Source organism: Salvelinus sp. IW2-2015, linkage group LG18 (genome assembly GCF_002910315.2).
Source record: "Salvelinus sp. IW2-2015 linkage group LG18, ASM291031v2, whole genome shotgun sequence".
NCBI lineage: Eukaryota > Metazoa > Chordata > Actinopteri > Salmoniformes > Salmonidae > Salvelinus > Salvelinus sp. IW2-2015.
Genome location: NC_036858.1, coordinates 1449716 through 1460112, shown reverse-complemented (window position 1 = coordinate 1460112; position 10397 = coordinate 1449716). Strand labels below are relative to the sequence as shown.

Here is a 10397-nt window from a genome sequence, read left to right as displayed (position 1 = left end):
TGATTACTGGATTATAACATCCATTTCCTTTTTGTGTTATGATGATTAGGACTCTACGTATGTGGCTCTATGTATTGGGCTATCAATGTCACATTACCTAGACTCTGACCCTTTATCTCCATGAAGAAGCAATTAGTATATGAAGTACACAAATAGGCCAGTATTACCACCTAGTCAAGTATGGAGTCATTAAACCCATAATAACTAGCGGTCAAACAGAAAAATTGTTCCAATCGTTTTTTCCATAAGGATTGAGAACACTTTAAAAATAAGGGCTGGTGTATAGTGAAGGCTTACCCTGTTTGATGTTTTGATAACCGTGTAAATCTCAGCTGCATTTCGTCAATACATTCCCTTGTATTTACCCCCAAAAATGAAATGCTTAATACTTGCTAATTGCGCATGCATACGAACTATAAAACATTGATGCTCTGGATGAGGGTGACGAATCGAGCAAAATAAGAATCCTCTGGATTAACTATCTGAATATTAAGCTAACATTTAGAACTAAAAATGGCACATTTGTTTAAATGACAAATCCGAAACTGCTCTGGGCAGTTTTAAATGTAACACAATACCTGTTAGACCCGGTTGTCAAGAGTAGAACTTGCAGGTTTGTAGTTTTTAACGATGTCTACTTTTTGATGCTAATTTATAATTTTAGAATTCAAGTATAAATAGACCGACCAATGGATAAAAAGTCTCCTTGGCTAAGAATTTACATGGTTAGAATAACCAGAGATAACGCTTCACCAGGTAAACGCAAAAACAAAGCCCTATATTTGTAAGCGGTCTTAAGAATCCCCTTAGTGGAAAAAAACCAATGGAACCATTTCCATTTTGTGACCGCGTAGGTTTAGTGTATTATGACACTTCCACGTGTGGTGCTATGTCGACGGTGCTGGACCATCTGAACATAAAATAAGAATGGGAGAGCTTGTTTAAAAACTTTCTATCTTAAAGCTGTTAAAATCCAGGTCATGTGACATGATTGTTCGAAACGACAGGGGCCCTAGTTTTACGATGGCTTGGATGTATAAGCCACTGTTACTGTACTGCTCTATATTTCCCACCATCCCAGGCTGTGGTTTCCTCCTGATGAAATTAATACTGGAGGAAAGGAGCTGCACTAACATGTGAGAACCTGGTGCAGGGAACTTACAGGCTGTATACACACACACACCACACCCCTGTTAATACTCATACACACACACACTCACCTGTGGTCAACCAGTACTGAGGATATTATTACCCTCTGTGTTCTTAGAGCAGTGGTTTCACATCATACCTCTATGGATATCTAGAGCAGTGGTTTCCTAGCATACCTCTAGAATATCTTAGAGCAAGTGGTTTCCAAGCATACCTCTATGAATATTTAGAGGACAGTGGTTTCCAGGCTACCTCTATGAATATTCTTAGAGCAGGTGTTCCAGACCTACCCTCTATATATCTTAGAGCAGTGGTTTTCCGCATACCTCTTTGTAATATCGGAAGAGCAGTGGTTTCCAGGCATTACCTTATGAATATCTTAAGGCATGGTTTCCAGATACCTTATGAACTATCTGTAAGGCGTGGTTTCCGCATACCTCTATGAATATCTTAGAGGCAGTGGTTCCAGGCATACCTTCTATAAATTCTTAGAGCAGTGGTTTCCAGCATACCTCTATGAATATCTTAGAGCCAGTGGTTTCCAGCATACCTCTATGAAATATCTTTAGAGCAGTGGTTTTCCAGCATACCTCTATGAATATTTAGAGCAGTGGTTTCCAGCATACCTCTATGAATATCTCAAGAGCGTGGTTTCCAGATACACTCTATGAATATCTGTTAGAGCAGTGTTTCCGCATACCTCTATGAACATCTTAGAGCAGTGTTCCAGCATTAACCTCTATGAATATCTTAGAGCAGTGATTTTCCAGCATACCTCTATGAATATCTTAGAGCAGTGGTTTCCAGGCATACCTTCTATTGATCATATCTTAAGAGGCAGTGGTTTCCAGCATACCTCTATGAATATCTTAGGAGCAGTGTTTCCAGATTACCTCTATGAACTATCTTAGAGCAGTGATTTCCAGGCATCCTCTATGAATACTTAGAGCAGTGATTTCCAGCTACTCTATGAATATCTTAGAGGCAGTGATTTGCGCAGCATACCTCTATGAATATCTTAGAGCAGTGGTTTCCAGCATACCCTCTATGAATCATCTTGAGCAGTTGGTTCTCCAGCATACCTCTATGAATATCTTAGAGCAGTGATTTCCAGCATACCTCTATGATATCTTTAGAGCAGTGATTTCCAGCATACCTCTATGGAATATCTTAAGAGCAGTGATTTCCAGCATACCTCTATGAATATCTTAGAGCAGTGATTTGCAAGCATACCTCTATTGAATATCTTAGAGCAGTGGTTTCCAGCATACCCTCTGATGATATCTAGAGCATTGGTTTCCAGCTACCTCTATGAATATCTTAGAGCATGGTTTCCAGCATACCTCTATGAATATTTTAGAGCAGTTGGTTTTCCAGCATACCCTCTATGAATATCTTTAGAGCAGTGGTTTCCAGCATTAACCTCTATGAATATCTATAGAGCAGTGATTTCCAAGCCTTGAAATATTTTCTTCTCTCCCTCTTCCTTCCCTTCCCTAGTCTTTTGACTCCGTTGTGGAGCTATGACTACAAGGTCTGATAGGAATTCAGGAAACTCAGAGAGGAACGCTGTATATGGCCCAGGAGGCCTGTAAACAGTAGCTATAAAAAGTGATTGAGTAGGCTGCATAGATTTCATGACTAGAAGCTCAAAAGACGAAAACGCCATTTTTTTTTTTGTAAATTGAAATTTGCTATCGTAAATGTTAGCAACACCTCCGCCTTTGCGGGATGCACGGGGGATATGGTCACTGCAGTACACACTCCAGGTTAGTAATGTACTGCAGTACACACTCCAGGTTAGTAATGTACTGCAGTACACACTCCAGGTTAGTAATGTACTGCAGTACACACTCCAGGTTAATACTTTCTTAAGTACACACTTCAGGACAATTCTGACTGTGTTGCAGTGTCTTGAGCAGTGTTTTTATGCTGAGGGGAACGGACTGCCACTGGAGACCCTACACACAGACGACTACAAAGTGAGTTCATGTTGGTTACATTGCACAGTATATTGTTAGAACTTGGTTCTATAAGGGCATGTAGAAGAGGGTGACCTTGTGTTATGAACGCTGTACAATAACCCTCTCTCTTTCTGCGCTCACCTCAATTCATTCAGACTCTGAAATCTCACTTGACACACAACTCTCTCAACTGCCAGCAGCTCATAGAGAAATTCCTGGATATGAAAGTATGGGAACAGGTAAGAGTGTATGTATAGCAGCGAAAAACCATAGCTATACAGAATACATTGGATTGAATCTGCATTTGTGTAACAGAAAGTTTACAGTGGAGAAAAGTACGGCGCGGTCACACTCATAGCATCCTACAGGAGGTCTGATCATAGACTTAGAGTGGAAGTGTTGAATGCAGCTAATCTCCTACCCATGGACTCCAACGGTCAGTGGTTTCCTCTCCTCGTCTCTTTTACATCGATATAGATCAAGGGAAAGTACAAGACAGGTCTTCTTAAAGATCAGATATCTCTGGTGTCTCTCTCCCTCCTCTCCAGGTTCCAGTGATCCGTTTGTCCAGTTGTGTCTGGAGCCTCGTCATGTGTTCCCTGAGGTGGAGCCTCGCACCACCCAGATCAAGAACTGTGACCTCAACCCCCTTTTCGACGAGGCCTTCGAGTTGTAAGCCCTAGCTCCAACTGCTGCCCCCTCCGTTGCTACATTGGTGGCAGACGGATAATCCAAGTCTCTCAGATCTTTGTTGAAAACATGTTAAGAGTTACAACCACCTTTTCCGCTTCAGCCTTGTCTCCTACTATTTCCTACCCTCAGGAACTATACAGGTAATCAATCTCTCCCACATCCCCCTCTTCTCCATGTACCCCCTGCCTCCCTCCGTCAGTATGGTGTCAGTGGAGCAGTGCCAGGCTGTGGGGGCGTGTCTGGTGGTGACAGTGTTGGACTATGACACCCTGAGAACAGACGACTTCGAGGGGGAGGCCTTCCTGGCTCTGAAGGCAGTGCCGGGGGTCGGAGGGGGGCCAGGGTACCAGCCAGACCCTTCCCCGGCCCAGATACGCCTGCCGCTCATGCACCCCAAACCAAACGGTATGATCTGGAATTAAGTTGTGTGAAAATGAACACGTACTTGTGCATGATACTGAAGCGTGCTCGTTTTGTCCAGATGACAGTATTCTGAAGCTGTTGGAGTCGAGGAGAGGAGAGAGGGAGGCCCAGGCGTTTGTGAAGAAACGCAGACAGAGAGAGAAACAGTCACAGGAGGAGAAACAATGAGAATAATAACAAAAATAGACGTGTATTTTATTGTTCTATACCAAAACAGACTCAATTAAACACTGTTGGTGGATGCAGTAAAGGGATGGACTGTGTGCCAGGTGTGTGTCTGTGTATAGTGCCGGTGTTCTTCACAGTGATCATGTCTTTTCACCGGATAGCAACACAAGCACACACACCCCTGCTGTGTCCAAAGCAGAGGTGGTACCTGATAGCTGGTGTGGTCAGTGCATGGGGCAATTATGACATACAAAAACAATGTATATTTGACACCCATTTGAAATACTGTGAAATATTAAAATGCTTACAAATGTAAATTATGCCCTCCCCCCCAAAATGATACCTTGATTTATATATATTTTTTAAAGGCTGGTTGTTTGACAGAAACTAAATGGCATTTGAGTTTACATGAAGCGCCTTAAATGAATGTTATTAAATGAACTAATATACATCATTTCAAAGACTACACAATTGACTCGTATATTTTTCAAGATTGTGTTGTTAACATGCCCCCATCTTTCCAGTTAAAGAATAATATTACAGACAGCAAACCTGAGAGTCAGTCACATACAGAAACTATTCGTAACACACACAGACTGCTGCATCCAAATAGTCTAAACAGGGCTGTCATTTCTGTATAGACTTCCACCGTATTCCCTTCCTGTAGTTTCAGATCAGTGCGAAGGGAGAATAAGCCTGTTTAAACTATTGAGATGCTTGCCTATTCCTCCTCTGACTAGAAGTCTCGTTAGCAAAACGATAACCACTGCCTTCACTTCTCTAGAAAAAGCATGAAAATTCTATGAAAAATAGAAAATGTTTTTATTTTAACTGTAAAAACGAAGGAGTTGTACTCCCAGCAGTCTTCAACGGTGGTCCCTAACACCTCGATCACACTGACAGCGTACTTGTGGGAAATAGTACGCAGCATCATCTGGATATGWGRYCAACAAAAGTTCAACATTCACCTTCTGCTACCATTTCTGTCAAGCCATCTATCTATGCATACAGTTTGACTCATACAATGGATAAATRAAGTGTACGCTCCACACCGAACGCACTGCAACGCAATTCTGCAAGGCAAACGCAGCGTTACAATAAATGTACTTCTGGAGTGCCAAAGCGTAATGACGCTGTCGGTGTGATCGAGGCATTAGGCCGTAACATCATGGAACAGAGGTCAAGCGTGCCCTAAACTGACTCTGAGTCAGTTGTGTGGTTTAGTTCGTAATGGTGAAAGTCAGGTCTGTAGTGAGGAGAGCTGATCCCGAATCATTTCTTATGCACAGGCAGTGTTCGAGTAAAACATTTCTGATCTTGYATCATTTGCCTATAGGGACAGCAGGCTGGTCTCTGGGTGAGGATATCTGATCTAGGATCAGAGGTAAGAAACAACAGAGTATCTACCTATACTCCATAGCGTTAGAACAACTGGTTTGGATCTGGTCTAAAGTCAGTCACTTAGTTTTAGGGTCAACTGGGCTGTTTTGAGTAAGTGACTAGGGCTGGTCTGAGATCAGTGTTGGGGGATCCGCTGAGCTGTAGCTAGTTGAGGAGTTAGGTCAGGAAAACTGATCCAGGGTCTGTTCTGGGCAAAGGGGGCACTCTGCAGAGCAGCTGTCACACTGCAGACCGTGTCTACAGGGCTGAGAGACTGAGCCCTGCCCTCCACACATCACACAACACTGCCTCTGCTTTCTATACACCACCTGGATGGTYGGGTGAGAGAGAGGAGAAAAAAAGAGAGGAGAAAAGGAGAGGGGGGGGGGAGAAAGAGAGAAGAAAAAGAGAGAGACAAAAAGACAGAGAGAAAGAAAGAAAGAGAAAAGCCTGCTAGTTACTTGGGGAATGTTTCACATCAACAAGCATGGCTCTGGGTGTATGTGAGCGTATCCCCTACCTGCTCCACGGTGTGTAGACATGTACAGAGCTGGGCCTGCAGACTGACCACACACTCTACAGGCAGTCTGTGGACCAGCTGTAGCTGGTGCAGGGCCAGGTGGGGGTTGTCACCTGTCCTCATGCCGTCCAGCGCCTCCTGGAGGAAGGAGGTCTGTCTCTGCGCCTCCTCCTCATCCTGCCTGGCATGCTCCGCTTGTAAAGCTAACCGACCGGCCGAGCAACGAGACTCCTCCGCATCCGACTTCAACGACGCCCACGCCTGGAGTGAGAGAGTGATGTAGAGAGAGAGGGTGATGGGAGAAACATGAGAAAAGAAGGAGAGAGCGACAGAGCGATTAAAGGGGAAGGAAGAGGGACATTTCTTAAGACTGACCCTTTTTATGGTTTATTGGTGTACACACACACACACACACACACACACACACACACACACACACACACACACACACACACACACACACACACACACACACACACACACACACACACCTCGTACCTGTGTTGTATGTCTCCAGGTGTGGTCCCAGTGTTTCAGTAGTCTGTTAGCATCGTCTAGTTCCTGTCGGACCCGGGCTGTCTCCATGCTCTGGCCCATGGAGGGTAGCAGGGCCGGCGGTGTACCGGGAGAACCCTGGCCTGACGGGTGCTCCCAGATACTACTGCTCATACCATTCAGACCTGCAATACAGAAGACACATGAGAAATATTTATTAAGTTGAGGTGTCTCTAGAAAGTACGGGGAAATGTTGGGGCACATTTTTAAATCTCCTCTAATCTAACAGACAAATACATGATCTAAAAATATGTTCTCAAACCTAGAGAGCTATGAGATGGCCCCAAGAAGCTGCTTTCTGATTGGCCMGGCTGCGACAGATGAGCGGAGAAGAATGGTGACTGGTGGGCTCTGATTGGTGGCGAGGGCGAAGGTGAGCTGAAAGGGGCGGAGCTGCAGAGGGATCCTGGGATGTTGACAGGAGCCGAACTCTGGAGCTGGTTCCCTCCTGCAAAATCAATCAATAATTTAATCAATCAAACATTACAATCACCTCAGGTAGGTGTGTGTATCTGGGCTCCATACCCACCTAGCATGGCTCGGGGCAGAGCTGAGCTGCCGTCCAGGCTTCTCTCCAGGGCAGACATCCCAAAGACATTCAGGTCCAGGTCATCCAGAGCTGACTCTATACATCACATCAACAAAAACAAAACGTTACTTACTCAGATCTGTCCCACACAAGGGCATCCATTTTGGTCACATGTGCTTCCAGATATTTTTCTGTGCGACCTGACATTTTATTTTAGGAGCACCAGTGTCGACCAGGAAGAGAYATCTCCCAGATAGTAATAGTTTTCACTGGGCCGTTGTTTCTGAGTGCCCTGGAGAAAAAAATCGTACATGTAAAGAATATTAAAGAAGGCATTGGTGATGTTTGTATTTCTTGTAACTTTATGAAGACGTGACGGCATGGGAATCCCTCTGTCTACCACTTAGTGTAGCCAGTCATTTCTAAAGGCCTTCCCAGAAAACTTCTAATTTGGAAAGTTAACTGCAAAGTTGGCTTACCTGGCAGAATGATATGATATCGTGATGATTTGTTTCAATCGGGTGGTCTTTTGTTTTGCTAACTCTGCTATTGTACATGCAGTACAGAAACACTGCCAGCCAAACTCCAGGCTCTTGATGTGGGCAATCGACATTAAAGGGCAACTATACCCTCCTAAATATTTATATATTTTTCCTCCCCAGACCTCAAAAGTGGTCTCCTAATGTGGTTTAAACATTGTTGTGGACTTTGAACATCCAATTCTGTTGTTTTTCTATTTTAAAAAAAAGTGTGATTTTGAGAGTGATAACCAGAAAACAATGGGGATATCCAAGACCCGGATAGATTTGTGTGGATTTTGGTGTTATGGCGAATAAATGTATTTTAGCTGGTAAAATTCTGAGTGGCTGGTAGATTTTTTTTATCTACCTGCCAGTGGACCAAATAGTTTGTTTGTAGGCCCTGTTCAAAAACCATGTCGGAGGTCAGTTCCAAAACCATTCACTGGCATCAGTCTTCTTACCTCATTAGCTAGCTAACTAACATCCTGGTTACTTTACCAGTATATCTACACATCTGGGGGAACAGAAAGGAAAAAGGATAGCTTCTTTAGAAGATCAATGATCATAGCAATGAATGAATGACTGAGCCCTTGCATGTCACTCAACTTGACGCTCTTAAAGAGACAGTGTAGAATTTCCAATGTAATGCATCTCAATAGATAATGATTTACACAATGTAGAAACTTATTCTACAAATCACTTTGCAATTTCAATGGCAGATTTTCGTATCAACATTTAGCTTTTTATAATAAACAATTGTCTTTACAGGTTTAAATATTAGTTTCTAAGGCTCAACATGTGCCTCAAAAGTAGCTAGAATTAATTTTGGCCTCATACGCAATATCTCAATCACTTACAAAAATATATATTCTTGTGCTCCTAGATTTTATGTTGTGCTCCTAACTATTTTTAAGATGGAAGCACCAGTGCTACCAATTAAAAACTTTAAATTTAGAGCCCTGGTCCCATGGCAATCAAGTGATCCACTGTCAATATTCTGTCAATTACCTATGTAATTGCCCCTCYGGGATAAATAGTTTTTTTATTGAATGGAATGTTAGGAAGTAAACTACAATAGTTAGCTACTTGTACAGTGACCAGRTCCTCTGACTTCAAGAGTAATAAGAGTTGAAAGAGTCTTCTGTGCCTACGTGACTGACTCACCAACTACAGACTCGACGGTGTCGCTGGTGGGGTAGAAGGGCAGTGCGTTGGCATTCATGCCTGAGGAAAGGCCTGGTGCTGGGGCTCCGTGGTGGAGGTGGTGGCCCTGGTGGAGGGGTCCTGGAGGGGCTGGGCTGGGAGGGGTGGCTGCCAGGCTGGAGGGAACACTGGAGGACAGACTCAGAGGACTACCCACTGGGAGAAACACCAGCAGGTCCTAGAGAGAGTAGAGAGAAAGAGATAGAGACAGATTAGAGAAGGGTGGTGATACAATCATTATGCAGACTAACAGTGGGTTGGTTATAGTTATAGTATAACTATAGTATAGTTAGTTATAGTATAGTTAGTTATAGTATAGTTATAGTATAGTTATAGTATAGTTATAGTATAGTTATAGTATAGTTAGTTATAGTATCGTTGGTTGTAGTATAGTTATAGTAGTTAGTTATAGTTAGTTACAGTATAGTTAGTTATAGTACAGTTATAGTTAGTTATAGTATAGTTAGTTACGGCATAGTTATATTATAGTTAGTTATAGTACAGTTAGTATAGTTATAGTAGTTAGTTATAGTATAGTTACGGTATAGTTAGTTATAGTATAYTTAGTTACAGTATAGTTACGGTATAGTTAGTTATAGTATAGTTAGTTACAGTATAGTTACGGTATAGTTCGTTATAGTATAGTTAGTTATAATATAGTTAGTTACAGTAGTTACGGTATAGTTAGTTATAGTACAGTTATAGTTAGTTATAGTATAGTTACAGTATAGTTAGGTATAGTACAGTTATAGTAGTTAGCTATAGTATAGTTAGTTACAGTATAGTTACAGTATAGTTCGCTATAGTATAGTTAGTTATAGTACAGCCATAGTTAGTTATAGTATAGCTATAGTATAGTCAGTTATAGTATAGTTATAGTATAGATATAGTATAGTTGTAGTGAGTTATAGTATAGTTAGTTACAGTATAGTTACGGTATAGTTAGTTATAGTATAGTTGGTTATAGTAGTTATAGTTAGGTATAGTATGTTACAGTATAGTTACGGTATAGTTAGTTATATGTATAGTTATGGCATAGTTATATTATAGTTATAGTACAGTTATGTAGTTAGTTATAGTATGTTACAGTATAGTTAGTTACGGTAATGTTCGTTATAGTATAGTTAGTTATAGTACAGGTATAGTCAGTTATAGTAGTTATAGTATAGTTAGTTAATAGTAATTGTTATAGTAGACGTTATAGTTAGTTACGGTATAGTTAGTTACAGTATAGTTATGGTAATAGTTATAGTATAGTTAGTTATAGTACAGTTATAGTAGTTAGTTATGTA

General features: G+C 41.8%; 2 protein-coding genes across 2 annotated transcripts in view; one reads left to right on the top strand and one right to left on the bottom strand.

Annotated features, from left to right (window-relative positions):
- The window catches only part of LOC111977500 (protein unc-13 homolog D-like), a 30045-nt gene extending 25562 nt beyond the window's left edge, over positions 1-4483 (top strand). The window contains 6 exon segments of the mRNA XM_070448213.1: positions 2860-3131; positions 3269-3352; positions 3429-3549; positions 3662-3785; positions 4006-4211; positions 4288-4483. Coding sequence (XP_070304314.1) covers positions 2860-3131; positions 3269-3352; positions 3429-3549; positions 3662-3785; positions 4006-4211; positions 4288-4397 — 917 coding nt within the window. The 3' untranslated portion in view covers positions 4398-4483.
- On the bottom strand, positions 4404-10146 carry LOC111978218 (RING finger protein unkempt homolog). The gene is made up of 6 exons (XM_024008153.2): positions 9067-10146; positions 7382-7477; positions 7115-7300; positions 6796-6977; positions 6298-6558; positions 4404-6106 (listed from the first exon to the last, which is right to left on the bottom strand). Exons 1-6 carry the CDS (start codon positions 9122-9124, stop codon positions 5960-5962), a joined length of 930 nt encoding a protein of 309 aa, XP_023863921.2. The 5' UTR covers positions 9125-10146; the 3' UTR covers positions 4404-5959.
- Between the last annotated feature and the right edge of the window lie 251 nt (positions 10147-10397).